Genomic DNA, 19271 nt, shown 5'->3' with positions numbered 1-19271 from the left:
CCTAATTTTGTTCTGGTAGCCACATAGTTAATGCCATCATGAAATAAATAATTAGTTGTAATGAAATTTGAAGAGAAGGGCTTCCATTCCTTGTGTCTCAACGCAAGGATTTGTTTCAAACTTTACAAAATGGTGTTTCTGTTCCTAATTTTAAGAAATTTTTCTACCAAGAGTAACAATTTCTAAAGATGTATGCCCTTGCTTTCATTAAATATGCATGTATGTTAAATATTTTGTGCTTCCAGAAGAAACAGATAAACAATCTTAAATCCCCTACTTATAGAAAAAAATAATTTTAACATTCTTTTATAACATCTAAGAGACAGGATAGCCCTTGACGCTTTGGATGTCTGAACAGCATTGACAAACATAATTGATGTGCTTCATTAGAATAGTGGCTCACTGTGGAAGTTTCTATTGCAGAAGATAACCTGAGGTGAAAACAGTAAATTAGCACCAGACTATTTGAAAACACTTATGCTCTTCTGTCACTATGACAGATCAATTCATGCCCTGGTTACTAAAACAGTTGCAGATCTACTTTATCACAAATACAAGGTTTTACACAATTTTAAGTAAAGTATTTACAGAAAAGGTATTTACTAAATGGAGTATCCTCCAAAAATATGCAAAGCTTAATAACATACCTTGATTACCATCTGTGGCCACCTGACAACCTTTAAATTCATGTAAATCAGATTCCAAATGTGTTAATACAGGATTAGCAGGTGATTCACAGGTTACTTCTTTCTGCACATTTTCTTCCTGATACACTAGAGTATTATTTATTGTATAAATAAATCTCTTGGATTTCTTCCTCAATCTGGATAACATATTTAGGCTTTTAAAGCTAGATTTTCTAAGATTATTTTCACTATTTGTTAAACGTAGGTCATTGCAATTATCTGGAGATGCGGCGCTACGTATAAGAGAGTGAGAAAGAACATCAGTTACCACAGATTTTGAAGTTGCTTTTAAATGCGTGGAAAAGGTGCTGTTGTAGACTACAGAATACTCCATGACATTTGTACTTTCAATTAAAAAAGAACTACAGTTTAAAAAGCTCATTTTAGAAACCTCCTCATGTGCACATCCTTTTACCAACTTTGGACTCACACACAAAGGTTTTACTGGAGTTATTTCCGTCATTGGGTTGTTTTTAGTTATTTTCATATCACTACAATTTTCTGATAAACTGGCACTTGAGAGCTCCTGAGCATCTTTCGAGCCTCCCGTATTCAGTGAAGATGTTTCTACATCATCCTTGGTCATTAGTACTGACTTCTCTTCTAAACCTTTCTCTCTACATAAGTCAGACTGTGGAGAGCTACACATAGATGTTTCCAGATGAGTTACATCAAGATCAGACAAGTTCAGCTGAGACCACTGGTTTGATGAAGACAGCACATCTTTCATGAGCTTCTCATTCACAGATGATTTCTGTGTTCTATTATCTTGCAAGTTTCCTGCAATCCTAAGATACTCCAATTCTTTTTCATTCCCTATTAAGAAGCTGTCTTTACTATCTACGATATCTTCATCGGTGTTCTGGAATACAGAATCCTTCACTTCAACACAGCAGCTTTTTTCAGTCCAGTTAGCAGCTTTCACTTCCTGTGAAATGGCAGTCTTTCTTCTCATATGTTGTTCAGAAAGAACGTCACCCTTTCCTTGTGCTTCATCTATTTTTATTTCACATTTCTCTATCGCATCCAGAGCACGTGGCAACAGCAGAAGAGTTCCACTGGATTCAGCAGGCAAGTTGAATGAATCCTCGAAGCTATTCATCTCACCAAATAAACCATCTAACATCTCCAACTCTAAATAGTTGAAAATAGAGAGATTGGGGAGAACAAAATTACATTTCAGGAAATAACTTAAGAATAGTATTGTATTTACCTGTAAAAATACAACATTCAATTTTATGGTCATTACCTTTATTCAACTCAGGATTCAACTTGGAAAGATAAATATATGTCTTTAAAATAGGTTACTCTTTAATAGCAGCTGTTAAGAGTGAGGAGACAGGAGGCAAATCACGTATGTACAGATGCCCCAGCTGCCTGAAGACTGCAATAGTGGTGTGGTGAAAGTCTCCAATATGAAACTGTAATTCAGAACTATTTATCTACTCTAACTGTTAAACACGCTACTGTCTGAAAGATTTCCCATTTGGAGATCCATAGACCATTTCTCAATACTTTTCACACACATGCATCTAACCGTAGTGCACACCAATAGGATGGTTTCATGCCCTCTGCTCTGTGCATAAAGCCACCTCTCAACACATCTCATAAAGTTGCCCATACTCTTTACTTTCTACTTTTTTGCCTGAAGGTATCTAAACAAGATCTCAGAAGTAAAAAACTGTAAACACTGCAGACTGAAGGTAAAAGTTCTTTTCCTTTATTAAGATGCATTCCCCTGGAGTAACTGCTGTATTCACACCCTTCTGTCCTGTAATTGTGAGAGTATTCCAACCCTGCTCATTTGTACTACTTTTAACTTAAACAGGAGCTATTACCTTTAACAGGAGAAGAAAGCCAGAAATATTTGAAAAACTATGAAGATACTCATTATACACTGAATATTCTGATGCCAAGGAGTGAAAGAAAAAAAAAAACAAACAACACAAAAAATCCCACCAACACAACAAAACCAGGGAAGTTCATTTTGACTTTTAAGCTCACTGATGTGTCAGGATAACAAGTAACCTCTAAAACTGGGACTGAAAAACAGAATTTGTCTTTTTTCCCCCAACTGATGTCATAACTAAGCAATAACTATTTAATCTCTTTTCTTAACACCTATACTGAGGAAAAAAAAAAAAAAAAAAAGCCTTAAACATTAGAGTCTGGGAACATTTCTGCTCTGAAGTAACATACTGAATGATGGTCAGAACTGTCCAAGTTTGAATCCTTATAAACACAGCACTCAACCCATTTCTACTAATTTCCTTGCTTCCCTTACTCAGCTTGAATCTACACTCCAAAGCCAACAGCACATATCACTCTGCAAGCCTCAATGCTTTCTGACCCCAGCATTCCCTGCAAGTGTCCAAGGAACATTTGGACACTGTGTTGAGGGACATGGTTTAGAGAGAACTATTGGTGACAGACAAGCAGTTGGACTGGATGATCTTGTAGGTCTTTTCCAACCTTGGTGATGTTACTATTCTCAGATGTTCTTGTCAAAAGCCAAACTGATTATTTCACAATTCTTTACACTTGTCAAACAATGCTTTCATGGTATTCCCTTCAATTAAATAAGAAGAGACAACAATCCCAAGGATACATCATCCCACATAGCCTGTGTCAATCTCTACAACATCCTTTTACATCCATGCATGATTAATAAATTTCTGTTAATATTCTTCCCTTCTGCCACTGTTTCTCAAAATAACCAAAAAGCTCAAACCAGAGCATAATTTACACTTGTTCACTAATGTTCTAAGAACATAAAATCAAAACTTCTTTTTCCTTGCCTACATGTATTCTGCATTTGTTAAACCATGATAACATTCTTTTTTCAAAAAGTTTTGTCATGCTTTGAGCTATTAATAATGAAATGACTATACAAAGGATATAGCAAAAATAACAAAACCCAAACTCACCACAGAAAAATGAGGATTGAGGTGAAGTTTTGTAATTTCACTAACCCTACTTAATAGGCACAGGCAGTAATCTTGCTCCCCCTTGAGCCCATGCCCTTTTTGGCTCTCGGCTTTCCGATATGGTCTTACACCTTCACTTACACCAATAAAATCTGGTTTTCATCCAAAGGCGTTGTAATCTAATTTGATTTGTGGACTTCACAGAAATTGTTGTTGTTTTTTAAATGGCCACATTAAATTCACAAAGGCAAGCCAATTCACAAAGTGGGAGCAGACAGCTGGCAGAGGAAATAAGCTACGTGGTCATTTCAAGACATACTACATAACTTAACCTCAGCATTCCTTCACAATACATTGAGTAATAGCAATAAAACACCAATGCTTACCAAGATCTTTTTTGTCATCTTTAGCATTTAGTTTCACTGTCTCTGGTACGGACAGCAGACTTGTATCATTCTTTGCAGTATATTCATCATCTTTAGATAAAAAGTTGTGCAAAACCTGCAAACCAAAGATACAGCCAAACATGACATGGAACATATGTTTATATACCCTATGTATCAGTGACATGAACAGTAAAACACGCAGCTATAAACAGCTGCAATTTCTAAATAATTCTGCATTTCTTACAATAAAATGTAGCGTTTTTACAGTTATACGTCTTGCAAATAAGTGAGCAGATGATCTTCATCTTCAGTGCAAACCAGCTTTCATTCTGTAATCAATACAGGGTCACATGGGGCAGTGAAAGGGTTCACCAGCATGCAGTAAGCAAGGCTCTCAAAAAGAAACAGAAGAGCCACTTTCAGGTGATTTTGCTGTTAAAAATATTATCTGTGAAGTTTCAGGTATTAAGAATGAAATCCCAGTAGTAACATTCCTGGTTTTCAGTCTCAATAGTCATTCAGCTTTTACATATAAAAATACAGTTAAGCGGGAACTGCCCCTTTCGTAACAGTATCAAAGGACTGAAATGAAGCCTCGATTTTAACTCTTAGTATAGGGGTTGAGCACAAGGACTTATTGGACAACTTAAGTCAAATAATAACTCAAAACTTTGACAGGAGGGGAATAAAGTGAAACAAGTAAACCCTCACATAATCGGTATGTTGCAATTCCTAGCTTTGGTTTTTCTTTGAATGACTCCCACTGCTAGTTAATCCAAATTTATATTTTATTTTTTACAGTCAAAATATTCCTCAAAGGGGGTATTTGTGAAAATACAATCTATAGCTATGTTTTGCAAGCTTACTTCAGTAACCAGTAACTTTTAAAAATAGCCAGAATAGCCAGATAGGAAGACCTAGAGTGAAAGTGACAGAATTATTGTTCTTGGCTCAGGGAATGTAAGCATACAACTAAAGAACTTAACTGAAATTAAGGAATAGCACAGCTCTTAAAAACTACTTACTATCTCCGCTCTTTCATCCTGTTGCTTTGCTCCAGAAATAGAATCATTCTCTCTAGCTTTAGAAGAAAGACAGAAAAGTCAATTCATTTGCTCCTAAGTGATTTTATTGAACATGATGAAATACAGCTGATTTGAGACAGTTTTCATTTGATTATTTTAAATGCACCTTAAATCTATAAACAAAAAACCCTAATAAAACTAAATAGAAGATCTAACTAAAACATCCTAAAGGTGAGTCTGAGGAACAGTGCGTGCATTTTTAACAGCCTAAAACACCCTAAGTCATATAATCTGGTTGCTGCCATGTAGGCGTACTAAGAGCCCACTATTGCTGCCATTCCCCTTTCCAGTAGTTATTCCTAGTATCACTCCTTCATTTTTTTTCAGTCACAGGATCTGTATGAGATCTTCAAGCTGCTACCAGGACTTCTTTTTCCTTTCCTTTTCCACCCACAAGAACAGTAATATCTTTTCAACTCCATTACAAATGGGGAATGCAAACGCTACTTTTAAGATGATTTAAGTGCATTATCTTGAAATAACACCTGTCACAGACATGGTATCTAGGTTCCTCTATGGTATTAAGATTAATAAATTGAACTCCTCTTTTGTAGCAGCCAAATTAGTTTTCCTTTTACAGGTAACAGGTGGCAGAAAGTTGACTTCAAGACTATAAAATAATTGCGCTCATCCGGGAAATGAGAAAATGAGGAGAGTTCAAAGCAGAACTCATTTCCTAGAAGAGTACCATTATACGATGGGTGCTTCCCCCACTCCTTCAAGTCACATCATTCAGAAGTCACAAATACCCAGCTAAGAGCAACACGCAGATCCTGCTAACAAAGATCTCCAGTTTTGACATGCACTCCTAGTATGCGTTAGATATTTTGCGTGCACGTGCTTTAAAAGTCTGTATACTTTATATACTTCATACAGTGATAGTTTGACAGTAACAAAAAAAGCACCACTAATAGATAAGCAGACCTCCAGATCTTCCCATTTTCTCAAGAATCATCAACTTATTAATTTAAATTTCATTTTGCTTGTTAACCATGCTAAAGAAATTCCACTTACAACAACACTTTAAGTCAAGCCTTGATGTTTGACATCACTGTTAGTGACAGTTACGCAGCTATCAGCTCAGTTACACTGGCACAGCTGTTTGTGCAGCTGTACAGGAAATAAGGTCCAGGAATTATCCAGTCTGAATAATCTAGGAAATACAGTCTTCAACTGGATCAGCATCTCAGCCTGCCTACCTGCACCAATAAAACGGTTTGGCCTCAAAATGCCAAAGCCAGCATGGCTGCTGAGAAGTTTACTCAACAAGCTGCAACCTTACACTTAATAACATATTTTTCATGACTTAATAGTTGTCTAGTTTTTTGGTGGAAGAAACACAAGGAATCATTATCCAACCATCTTTCCATGCTTCGCTCTATTATTTCTAAATTTATATCCCCTAAATCCTCACACATGAGAAGAAAATATCTTTAAAGCAAGGATACGTTTGATTTCATTTCTTCTACTTAGGGTTGCATTATTTACAGTCACCCACAAAGCATCACTGCAAGAGTTGAAAAAAAAAAATAATAAAGAAGTATCAAAACCCAAAGTTTTTAATCCTTTGCAACTGTTCATTTTCAGAGTTACCTATTATCACTGTCGCACCAAGTGTAGGAGGAGTAGCTAAAGAACTTGTCCAGGACATTTCTGGATCCACTTCTGCTCCCAGACTTTCAGAAATACGTTTTGGAGTTCGGATCTAGAAATATATTTTAAAAGTTTTACTTTTATGCAGAATTCTAAACATAACACTCCACAAAAAGAAAACAAAGTACAGGGATGAAATATTTACCTCCAAAAATTTTGGTGTGCAAAACAAGCTTCCATATGGTCCTAAAAAACATTACATAATGAGGACAACAAGTTCAACCTAAGAAATGAAGACACATCTACAGATATCAGACAGTTTGTAGAATAAAAAATGAAAATACAAACCAGCTGTATTACTTTTCTGCGGTGTTCTGCAAGTATTCCTTAAAATAGTTGGACTGCAAAATGAGAAATAAATTTAATGTATCGATTTCTGAAAATAACAGTAAATATTCATAGCAGACATTATGTACATTACTGCCTCTGTTATTGCTTTTCTTTGCAACCACAGCTACTTCCCTGACTAAATAACAGATTTCTTCTAACTACCAGTCAGAATTTCAGAATTTTAAACCCTACTGAGTTTATGTCAAACAGTAAAATGCCTCCTTTGTGAAACACATTAATTTTCAATGATATTTGTTTGATAAACAACATGCTAGACTTCAATAGAATTATGAACATCTTAACATGCTGTACGAAACTATGGAAACTCTCCCAATTAATTTATTTTAATTAAGTAATTATTTCAACTGTTCTTTATAATCAACACAAGAGCCTTCAGAAGATGAATCTGAAAAATATGCCTTTAAGTGTAAAAAAAAAACAACACCCAAGGCCATTACCAAAACATTCCACGAAGGATCAAATACAGTAGATACAGTTTTACAAACTACAACTGTAGAAGCACGTGATACATCACAATTCTTAGCTCTTGGACTGGACATAAAGGGTCTGGAGAGCTGAAATACTGTCAGTAACTGTCACATGGCAGCTACGAAGGAGTAGAAAAATAATTGGAAGATCACCTAAAAGCAAAGAAGTCTTCAGAATTATTTGCTAGCATTTTATTTTCCATTTATTTAGCAACCCACAAGTACCATAAACATACAGGATATGTGAGATTATTCACCATTCTGAAGAAGTTTGGCAGAAAAATACAGCAGTTTTAAAGTGCTGTTTGTTTAAAATCCAGTTTATATGGATCTTATATCTGCACTGATTAATTTAGCATACCTAGCAGCAGCGTAGTTGTTGTGGCAGATACCATGAGGAGAAGCAAGCATTTTAATTTCTTGATGTGTTTTTCTTCCTGCCATATTTGGACTTAGCAAATTCTCTCTGCCTACAACATAAAACATAATAATCTTGCAACACAATCTTGCAGTAACAGTTTCAATTTTGAAGTGTAAAGAGAAGCTTTAAAAAAATTATATAAGATATGATTTTAGTACAAAACCCACACCTAATGCTATGCTCTCCTCAAGTGCTTTGAACATATCCAAATTCTATATCCTAACACAGCTCACCACATTTCCACCAAAATTATATGTACCATCAAAAACAATTCATTCCGTCACTTTATTGATTTTTAAGGTTTGTTTCAGTGTATTTCCAAGACATTATTCAAACTACATATTCAATGTCAGCATGCTACACTGTATTGTGCATTTTGTATCATTGCAGAAGCAACTTTTACAGGGGACTAGGCGCATCCAAACATGCATTGTCATTGACTTCTCTCAAATTTACTTAAGACATAACATCTCTTGATTTAAATAGCACTAAATAAAAAAAACATATTTCTGAAACTGTTATTGGAGGTGCTGCCAATGGTACTGGCAACAAATGCTACTTACATGCATCCTCAGGTAAAAGAGAAAGTATGCCTAGCAAAGCAGCAGAACGCCCCTGATAGCGAGCTTCTCGCATGAACGAGCATCCACCCAAAACAGTTTCCAGTGAGAAAATGCCAGTGGATTTCCTTCTCAGAAATTAGATTTCTGCATTCCTCTCTACTCCTGAGTTCCTGAGCCTGTACACACTGCAGGTCTGCACCGCAGTACCAGACCTCACCTCCATCCATGCTCTCATTTTCACAAGGAAACAAGAGGCACATGAGCCACTTGGCTAACCAAGAAAACAGAATAAGACCTTGGGCCAGACATGGGTAACCACTGAAACTTCAGTAACAGTCTTCACTTTACAGCAGAGCCTAAACAATTGTCTGCTGTGAAACAGAACCACCTCAGGGCTCCTTTGTTTCTATCTTGAGAAATGCTAGCAGTAATTCCCTTGGGACTTAAAATAGTACAGAAGTTTGCATAGCTAAAGTTAGAAACCTGGTGCCAGCTAAGTTGAGCACAAGCTCAAAAACAAGAGAAACAAGCAGGATAACTGTTCTATGGAAGCAAAGTTATATTTGAATGCTGAGATGGTTCTACACCTTTAAAGGCTCTGCTTTAGAGTCTAAGGATAAATTCAACAACAAGCAGAGACTTGTGTTCATCTGTAACCTATTTAGAAAATCTCATCTTATTGCTAGGACACAGACACAGCAGATGTACAAACAAAACACTGCAGGGAAAAGGTTAAACATTCTTCTACACAAAAAAATACATTAAAAAATTCTTACACACAATCCTGCTTTTATCTCCACAGAAAAGATTCCTCTTTCTGTCCAATAAGGATAGGTACAATGGCTAACAGGTAAAAATTTACTCACTTGTTTCCATTTTTTTCTGATCCAATTCTTTTCCAGGAGAAGAAAAAGGTGGCATTGTATTCTGTTCTTTAAAAATCAGTGGAGTTGATGCCAGCTGGCTGTCTGTAGAGGATTTTGCCTTTGGAGTTTTAAAAGTTTGATCAAGCCAACCAATGGGACCCTCAGGTTCTCCTAACAACTTAGGCTCATATGGAGGTGCTTCTGAGCTGAGCTCTTCAAACCAGTCAAGACTTATAGGGCCCAAGTCTATGAATAAATACATACAGGGGAGGAAAAAAAAAAAAAAAAAAAAAGGGAAATCTTAATTCTATATATGACACATGTAAGAGAACATCACAATTAGCTGTACAGAATCAAACCTCTATACAGTATAGGAAAATATATATTATGCATTCTTATGCTATGCTTTACCTCTTCCACTGCCATAATTCTATTCCTGGACAGATATCAGAATCAATTAATTGTTTGTATTGGAAGGGACCTTTAAAGGTCCCTTTACAGCAAACAGAGGCACCCACAGCTCCATCAGGGGCTCAGAGCACCATCCAGCCTAACCTTGAGTGTCTCCAGAATGGCACATCACCACCTCTCTGAGTAACCTGTCCCAGTGCCTCACCACCCTTATTGTAAAGAGAAAAAAAAAAAAAAAAAAAATTAATATCCAGTCTAAATCTCCTCTTCTAGTTTAAAACTATTTCCCCATGTCCTGCAACAGACCCTGCTAACACATCCGTCCCCTTCCTTCTTGTATCCCCCATTAAGATACTGAAAGGTCACTCTCAGGTCTCCCTGAAATTTGTCTTCTCCAGGCTCACCAGCCACAGCTTTCTCAGCCTGTCCTCCCAGAAGGACATAGCTTTGAGTCCTGATACCCACAAAGTGTAAACAAACAAGAAACCTGTCAAATTTCTTAGACCATAAATAAGCCTAACCAAAGACCTAATGAACATCCAGTTTGTTTAAAATCTTTCAATTTAGTTCATGCCTTATTTCCACATAACAGCAAGTTAAACAGGTCTCTTTCAGCATTTGCTGATTATACAAACCCAGGAGGATGACTAACACACTGGAAGGCTGTGCTGCCATTCCACAAGACCCGAACAGGCTGGAGAGTTGGACAGGGAGGGACCTGATAAGGCTTAGCAAGACCAAATGTAAAGTCCTGCACCTGGAGAGGAATAATCGAATGCATCAGTACAGGTTAGGGGACGACCTGCTGGAGAGGAGCTCTGCAGAGTAGGACCTGAGTGTTCTATTCAACAGCAGGTTGGCCATGAGCAAGAAGGCCAGTGGTATCCTGGGGTGCATTAAAAAGAACATGACCAGGAGGTGAAGGGAGTTGATCCTCCCCCTCTACTCTGCCCTGTTGAGGCCACATCTGGAATATGTATCTGGTTCCGGACTCCCCAGTTTAAAAAAGACATGGATCTCCTAGAAGGAGTCCAGTGGAGGGCCACAAAGATGATAAAGGGCCTGGAATATCTCCCACATGAGGAAAGGCTGAGTAACCTGGGTCTGTTCAGACTGGGGAAAAGAAAACTGCAGAGGGATGTGGTTAATGCTTATTAATATCTAAAGGGAGGTAGAAGGCAAATGGATGAGGCCAGGCACTTCTCAGTGGTTCACAGGAGTAATGGCCTAAAACTTGAACACAGGAAGTTCTGTACTAACATGCTGAACAACTTCTTTACAGTAAAGGTGACAGAGCACTGGAACAGGTTGCCCAAAGAGGTTGTGGAGTCTCCTCCTGTGGAGATATTCAAGGCCCACCTGGATGCTTATCTGTGCTACCTATTGTAGAGTTCCTGCTTTAGCAGGAGGGTTGGACTCAATCTCTTGTGGTCCCTTCTAGCCCATGCAATTCTGTGATTAATGTGCTGTACTACCACCAGCTCATCTGGCAAAAGACTGACCCTGGCCTGCATACAAGTATGTAACAAAAATCAGGCTCAATTAAAAAAAAAAAAAGAAAGAAAGAAAAAAGCAACTGAGCACACATTACAAAAAAAACCACTACGATTTAAAGAAATATACAAGAAAGTAGGTAATAATGAATAGAGATTTAAGACAAGAACAACCTGCATAGTGCTTTTCTTGAAACAGAAGAATCATAGAATCATAGTTGATCCACAGTGATACTCGAGTCCAACCCCAGGCTTCACACAGGTACACCCCAAATCTATGTCTGAGAGCACTGCCCAAACACTCCCCAAGCTCCAGCACTGGGGCCGTGCCCACAGCCCTGGGCAGGCTGCTCCATGCCCACCACCCTCTGGCGCAGACCCTTTCCCTCACCCCCAGCCGCCCTCCCCTGACGCAGCTCCATGCCGTTCCCTGTCGCTGTCACACAGAGCAGAGCTCAGCGCTGCCCTCCGCTCCCTGTGAGGAGCTGCAGCCGCCATCAGGCCTCCCCTCAGCCTGCCCTGCTCTGGGCTGAGCACAACAGGGGCCTCAGCCGCTCCTTATACGTATTCCCCTTTAGCTCCCTCACATCTCGGCAGCCCTCCTGTGGCCGCTCTCTAAGCCCTTTGTGTTCTTCTGGCACTGCAGTGTCCAGACTTGCGAGCAGCACTCAGGGCAAGGCCGTGTTGGCACGGCGCAGAGCGGGATGAGAAGAGTTTACAGGTAGCACATAACAGATGCGAATATCCATACAACAACCCTAATACACGTTACGTAGTCAAACTGTACCTGCATCGCTACAATGCGCCTTAAATACTTCAAAGAAAGTAGGTCTTTTCCCAGATTTGTAAGCCATTTTTTAATCTCACCGGAACACTTGTTGGAAAACCTGAGAAGAAACAAGGAAACAGCGCCTGACGCAGAGCTCACAGCGCCCCGCCTGCCCCGCTCCGCACGGCTAAGCGCCAGCGCCGCACGTCCCACGCCGGTAGTTACCTCAGCGGCACGCTCCAGAAGGAGGCGACCCGCCGACACCGCTCACCGCTCACCGCGCACCGACGGACACCCAACGGCCTCGCGAGCCGCAACCCCGGCAGGGCAACGAGGCGGAGCGCCCGCACTAGCCGTGCGGGGATATTATCTCCCTCCGGCCTCCGGGAGCGCTCCGCTGCCGCAGCATCGCCCCAAGCGCGGGGGTCCCGCGGGCACGGCGCTGCCCCGCCGAGCTGCGCGCTCCCGAGACGCCGCCACGTTCAAAGCTTGGCGCCAACGCCGCCTCCCGCCGCATGCGCGCTGCGGCCGGAGCTGTGCCCGCCTCCCCGCGGGGAGGACGGAGGCGGCGCAACGGCCGCCGCTCCTCAGGGCCGCGGGGCGGTTGGCGCTCCGCTCGCTCCTCCCTCAGCGCCGAGCGCCGCCGAGCACGGGAGCCACGGTGCGGCTCTGCGTTCCTGGAACGACCCCGTGTGACGTTTGCACCTCCTTTCCCTCATGACCTGTTTCTCACAGCTCACTGTCCTTCCCATGATGAGATGCCAACTCCCCTGTGCACTTACCGGCTACAGAAAGCGTAATAATCCTCTGCATACACGTCCGTTCCCCAGACTCTTGATTCTTAGCCAGAGCAAGGAGTCCATAAAACAGCTTCAAGTCAGATGAAAAATTCTTCCTGCTATTACTCTGGAGTTCGACATGTTCCATTCCAGTCAGTTTTCCACCTCCTCTTGCAGCTAGTGAGGCACAGGCTGCCTTCCCATAGCTGTGGGTGCCCCATCCCTGCAGGTGCTCGAGGCCAGGCTGGATGTGCCCAGCAGGCTGAGCCGGTGCCCTGCAGCCCATAGCCCATGCTGGGACGGGATGGGCTTTAAGGCCCCTTCCAACCCAAACCATTCTGTCATTCCACGAGTTTGCGTCTGTGCTGTAAAAGGGCCTCTCCATACCAGTCATTCTTCTATAGTTTTGTCACACTTACTTATTCACGTGCAATCTTCATCAGTTTCTCTTCACATTCACGTTTCTCTTCAATTTTTCTGTCCCTTCACCTTCCAATATACTTCCTTTAACCCTGCAGAAGGCTTTGCAGGTGCAACTACTGCTCCTTCCCATAGCCTTGTAGAAGCCATACCATTTATTCAGATGATGGCTAGTACTTTCCATGTTATTCTCCATCCTATTTATTTTTTTCCCACACAGTCTGTAGTCATAAGTTCTACCTTGATCATCTTGATATCCTTTTTTTTTTTTTTTCCATTCACTTGATAGGAACAGTGTTCTGCAAAACCAAACACAGCACCTAACCTCAACCCATTTTGTTTTTAGCTATGAGTGTTTCCTGAATAGTATTGCCTTTTGTTCCATAAAAACGTTGTTTCGTCCCATTCAGGCACTCAAAGGGATCTTTCTCACCCACACAGTGGAATTTTAAAGGCATCATCCCTACTGATTCTTTCCGCCCTGCTGTCCCACGGCTTTTATAAAGCAACGCTTTTATATAAAGGTGAGGGGTGGTGTAAAGAAATCATGGAACATCACAGCAAGTCCAGAGGTGTGAGGGATTCTACAGTCTCTACAGATTCGCAAATGCAGCTCTGATGAATTTAATTACTTGATGTTAACTCTGTTACTTTAGAATTGACATAACTAAAGTGGCGCAGTTAGGACAGAAGGACTATTAATCTAATACGAAGGCACCTGTATAGCTGTAATTTATTTCATCATACAGATATTAAGCCACCTTTCCCAATCTAACTGTTTTCCCTCTGGGCTTTTGTACCAGCTGAAGTACTCCCCATCTCCCACAACAACGCAGCTGACAGAAAAACAGTTTGTAGACAATCCTTAAGTAATGGGGATGTTAAAACCTTTTAGCAACGACAAAGACTTCTCCAAAAGATTAATGGCCCGCATTCTCTGCTGGGTCACCAGTGGCACCATCAGCTTATCAGGGCTTTGTCAGCTTTAGCTTCTCAGCTCTCTTCCTTTCAGCCACCAGGCAGACCCGCCACGGCTGCGAAGGCCCTGGAAGCCCCAGCGATGAGCCCAGCCCGTGCGACAGGACGGAGGGCAGGAGGAGCACAGGCTGCGCCAATTTCCCCCTCAATTAGCGGCAATTAACACCGGCTCGCAGACGGCATAAAGGCAGGGCCGGGAGCCACTCCTAGCTGACCTTTCTGCAGGTACCACCATGGAGAGCTTCGTCTTTCCCCCTTTCGGCTCGTTCCAGAGTTTCAGGGGCGGCCTGCCGCCCAGCCGCGGTGGAGAGTCGACACCGAAGCAGCCGAGCTGGAAGCAGAACAAGAGCAGCGGCCTCGGCCCCTTCCCTGTGGGGCCGCCCACCCCGGTGTCGGCCGACTACCTGGACAGCTGCCGCCGGGCGCAGCTCAAGGCGCTGCTGTCGCAGGTGAGCCCGGGGCTGACGCCGCGGCTGCGCCGGGCCAACACCAAGGAGGTGGGCGTGCAGGTGAACCCGCGGGCCGACGCCGCCGTGCAGTGCTCGCTGGGGCCGCGCACGCTGCCCGCCGGCCGCCCTCTCACCCCCGCCGCCGCCCGCGCCCGGGGCCGCCTCGCGCTCTACTCGCCCTTGCTGAACCCACGCCTCTTTACGCTGCCCGAGGCCGCGGCGCACCGAGAGGAGGAAGCGGCGGCTCCGGCCGCCCCCGAGGAGCAGAAGGCGGAGGGCGGTAGCGACGAGCAGCGGGACGGCCCGGCGGAGCCTGCGGAGGCTGCGGCTTCGAGCGAGGCGCCGCGGGAGCAGAGTGCCGCCCCTGGGCGCCGGGCCGCCTTCCAGGTGCGTGGCGCGGGGAGACGGGCAGGGTCCGGGGGGTGAGGAGCCCTGTGATGGAAATCTGGAGCGGAGATGCGCCTTGTCCCGTCAGCACCGGCCACTGCCCTGGGAGCATCTCGCCCCTGTAGGCGGCTGGTGCTGAGGGCGGGAGGATGCTGAGCGAGCTCTCTCTGCAGTTCTTGGAGCAGAAGTACGGCTATTTCCACTGCAAGGACTGCAAGACCAGATGGGAGAGTGCTTACGTGTGGTGCATCTCTGGGAGTAACAAGGTACTTTATGTGTAACAAAACAGGTCTTGTCTCGCTCCTGACACTTCCATGTTTGACACACCATCCCTGAGAAATGTATCATGGTTTAGGCACAAGTGTTGGGTGATGGTATTCAACATCTTAAGTAAATCACTGAAGACTTAATCTTCTCAGGTGTACTTCAAGCAGCTCTGCCGCAAATGCCAGAAGGGCTTCAATCCCTATCGCGTGGAGGCAATCCAGTGCCAGGTACGTTACAGATTTCTTTTTTGGTAAAGTTATGCGAGTTGCTCATGGACTCAGTTCGTTGTTACTGGGACGATAATTCTGTCAGAACTAGGAAACATTTGGGAAAGGGGTAATTGCGTAGGACTCATCTTGCTGATGGCCTACCTGAACAGTTTTCTGTTCATACCATCTAGCATTATTTCATCTAGTAACGTGTAGGGTAGTGTTGTGCTTCTAGGTGAGAAGCTTTAACAGCTTAACTTCACGGGGTTTATTGCAAAAGCTCTTTTAAGCCTATCAGCTCAAGTACCTTCTTATGATTAAGGGAAACCAACACAATGCATGCCTCTTATCTGCTCCCACTCTCTCATTTCTTAAGACCTGCTTCAAGACTCGCTGCACCTGCCCTCAGAAGAAAAGGCACATTGATCTCACCAGACCTCATCGCCAAGAACTCTGTGGCCGCTGCAAAGGCAAGAGGCTGTCCTGTGATAACACCTACAGCTTCAAGTACATTGTCTGATTTGCCTGCCCTCCACCAGTTTGTGCTCTGCGCGTTGTCTGTCTTTTGTGATGTTTTGACCTTAGGCTTTTGACCTGGCATTGGATAATGGATGAAGACTTCTGTGTTATTTATAAAATATTTAACTTTATTGTATATATGCTGTAATTAAAGTTCAATAAAAGTTTGCACTGATTTGTTACCTGCTTGTTTCATCTTGCTGTGATCAAGGAGGAAAGCATATCTGGAAAGAAACAACCGGATTTCCCACATAGGCTTTGGTTTTAGTCTACCTTTAGGTAAGGTTTAGTATGTAGTAGCAGTTTCTTTCACTTGAACTGAACTAGTGTGGAAGAAGGCTGGGGGGGGAATTGTGTTAAAGGTATCTGCATGTTTCTTCCCCCCCTTAGCAAATGTATACTTAAAAATCAAATAGCAGGTTTCTAAGGATATGACGTGTGTATCTTGTAAGACGAGTAAGCTGGTGTAACTTCAAAAGCTTTTTGAGATGGGTTTTCTAGTTTGTCTAGACACTGCAGCTACAGAAACTGTTATATAACTATAGTTGCTTAATTCAACCACAGAGCATTCTGGTCTTCCAGGGTATCTCAAAGGTAGTGAGTAATTGAACACAACTAATGGGAACAAAATGCAGTCAGTAGAACCTTGGAAAAACCTTTTAAAGAAGCATATTAAGATGTTGCTACTGCTTGTGCTGTCCTAGGGCTTTGAGGGGGCAGAAGCCGAGAGGTTCAGAAGGAAGTGAAAAGCTTTTCCACTACATGGACTCTCAAGTAGAACAAGCTGTCCACGGAAGCAGTATGCTCCATCTTCAGAGGTTTTCAAGACTCAACTGGCTAGAAGCCTGAGTAGCTTGACCTTGTGGCTACTGCTACTTCAAGTGGAGGTACAGCAAGGTGACTTCCTGAAGTGCTTCATCCAGTTCTTTCCAACTTGAGTTTTCCTCTTGATGAGGATCCTCTTAAAATCAAGCAAGCATTCTGAAATGGGGTTAAAGGGGAGAGGGCTTTACTGTGTTCTGAGAGCCTGGGCTGCCATGGCAGGCTGGACAGATTTTCTTCCACTTTCAGTACTAGGAAGAAAAATCACTGAAAACTAAGTCTGGAGTTAACAGGCCTGTTAATATTTTTTAACAGAAATAAGCCTTCACCTGCAGATGGTGGTGGTTTTTTTCTTTTTCAGTTTGAATCTGCTTTAGTCAGAGATAATAAAGGAAAAAAATACTACTTATGGGTCTCTTTCAATGTAATAATTTAACCATAAGCCATGGAACAGGTGTCTTCTAGAGGCTGCTTCTCATCCACACCATTGGCAGCAATATAGGTACAGATACAGACACAGTCTTAACAATACTCTGTTGTGATTATATATGACTTTTATATTTTAGTTAAGTGGATGTACTGATCCAAGTATCAACCAAAATTACTTCACAAAAACAGTAAGTGTATTTACAGAGGGAATAAGTTACATAGTTGTCAGAACAAAAGTGTCTCAGATGTGCATCAGATTTACATGCATACATTTAACACTGGACAGCAGTTAAATGTAAGAAAAAAACATACAGGTATGACTTTTATATATATATACATTACAAATAAAATAGGACATCTCTTTAAAGAAACTTAACATGAGACCTTGCATTTCACGTTAATATTTTTTTACTTTTTATACTCCAAATTTATATTAAATAAAAATAAGCATGCAATACAGTTCAAAAGATTTGACTGCGATGGGACTTTCTCCTACAAAATGGCAAGTTAAATTAGATCAACCATCCTTTAATAGTATAAATATATTCATAAAAGCAACCCTCTAGTAAAAAGCCGCCAAGGTTCTTAAAAAAAAAAAAGAAAAACAAACAAAAAATCTACCAAGACACTCGGGGGCCTAAGAACAGACCTCTGCAATATGATCCAGTACCTTCAGAGACAGTAGCCTAGTAACATTAGGAAATGTACTTCATAGCAGCTCGTTGTTTTAAGATACGGTAGTCATATTCAAATTACAGTGTACATTAAACTGTAGTCCATTTACTATTTGTTTCATACACACAGGCTCTCAGCTTTTGACCAACAAGTTTGCAAGATTCCGTGGCCAGCTTCATTCTGCCCATCTTTCACTCAACCAAATAAGAGAAAAAAGGAAAAAAATGTACAAGTTTTCTTCTTTTTTTTTATAACAAAAAATATTATTTTGTGAAGGAAACATTGCACTTCTGCCAACCTAAGGTTAATTTGCTATAAAGGAAGTATTGTTCAGTGTAGTAGGCTTTGGTAATGCAACGGAAGTCACTTCTTCAGTAGTGAGTTGCAGTTGCTCAGTGAAATGCTAACTGGTTTTTGTGCAACAGAGAACAAAGGATGTTGTCCTGGATGCTCTATGCTACCTTCGTCCTTACAGTATTGCTACACATTTGAAGTTCAGCCCGTAACTTTTTAGAAGAAATCCTAAATGTAACAAGAGTGAGTACAGTTTGACCAAACCTTTGTAAGGCTGAGAAGACATTGAGCCACCTCACTCCAACAGGGCAGCACTCCCAGCTTGACAGAGGGGCCCAGAGTCCTGTCAGAGACTTGTGCCGGAAACGCTGGAGTCTGGAAGAAAGGTATTGATGACCCGGTAACTCTGAGCTCTGCGAATCATGTCGCGGATCTCTATGTTCAGTTCCATTAGTTTGGTACAGATTTCCGTCAGGCTCTGGTTAGAGCCCACCAGTGCATAGGTGCCCGTCTGACCCAAGGTTTGGTGCCGGAAGTAAATGTTCAGCAGTGTCTGGACTTCATCATCAGAGCTACTTCCAAAGATGTCGTTGGGCCACAGAATCCTGCAAACCAACAGGAAAAGAATGTGCGTATCATTATGGGTTATCAGCACACACCGAACCTAAGTGACCGAGGTCTCAACAAAGAGAGCAGACTTGGTCACATCACAAGCCAAAGGAACTCTCTTGTTTATGCCACTCAGTAATTACTGATAGCAGACACCGACATCACACAAACGCATGATTCCTATTTTCTAAAAATAGAAGGCTAAGAAATCTCATTCAAATAATGAAGTGAAACTGGGCTGAACATCAGCTGATGGCAGTGACATACATATAGAAAGATTCTCAGGAGCTTCACAGCAGTACTTTGTATCTATGCAATGCTGTTAAACGCCTTCGTGGTGGTAAACATCTGTGTTT

At 42.0% G+C, this 19271-nt stretch overlaps 3 protein-coding genes across 4 annotated transcripts in view; 1 reads left to right on the top strand and 2 right to left on the bottom strand.

The window, feature by feature from the left end:
• Nucleotides 1-12163, bottom strand: part of BRCA2 (BRCA2 DNA repair associated) — a gene marked incomplete at both ends in the record, with an annotated part of 36817 nt that extends 24654 nt beyond the window's left edge. The window contains 9 exons of the mRNA XM_079549290.1: nt 648-1820; nt 4000-4114; nt 5025-5080; nt 6678-6789; nt 6883-6923; nt 7026-7078; nt 7917-8025; nt 9406-9651; nt 12097-12163. Of these exons, the coding sequence (XP_079405416.1) occupies nt 648-1820; nt 4000-4114; nt 5025-5080; nt 6678-6789; nt 6883-6923; nt 7026-7078; nt 7917-8025; nt 9406-9651; nt 12097-12163 (1972 nt within the window). The remainder of the gene's footprint in view (nt 1-647; nt 1821-3999; nt 4115-5024; nt 5081-6677; nt 6790-6882; nt 6924-7025; nt 7079-7916; nt 8026-9405; nt 9652-12096) is intronic.
• A 2325-nt stretch (nt 12164-14488) lies between these two features.
• Nucleotides 14489-16087, top strand: ZAR1L (zygote arrest 1 like; the record flags this gene model as incomplete). Its single annotated transcript, XM_079549261.1, has 4 exons — nt 14489-15091; nt 15265-15357; nt 15511-15585; nt 15944-16087. The coding sequence occupies 4 exons, from the start codon at nt 14489-14491 to the stop codon at nt 16085-16087; spliced, it is 915 nt and encodes a 304-aa protein (XP_079405387.1).
• Nucleotides 16088-18652: 2565 nt separating this feature from the next.
• Nucleotides 18653-19271, bottom strand: part of FRY (FRY microtubule binding protein) — a gene marked incomplete at both ends in the record, with an annotated part of 159987 nt that continues 159368 nt past the window's right edge. For both annotated transcript variants that reach the window (XM_079549123.1, XM_079549124.1), the window contains one exon: nt 18653-18911. In XM_079549123.1, coding sequence (XP_079405249.1) covers nt 18653-18911 — 259 coding nt within the window. The remainder of the gene's footprint in view (nt 18912-19271) is intronic.

This window comes from Tetrao urogallus (assembly GCF_951394365.1).
Source record: "Tetrao urogallus genome assembly, chromosome: 1".
Lineage (NCBI taxonomy): Eukaryota > Metazoa > Chordata > Aves > Galliformes > Phasianidae > Tetrao > Tetrao urogallus.
The sequence above is the reverse complement of the archived record's forward strand: the minus strand, read 5'-3'. Positions and strand labels throughout refer to the sequence as shown.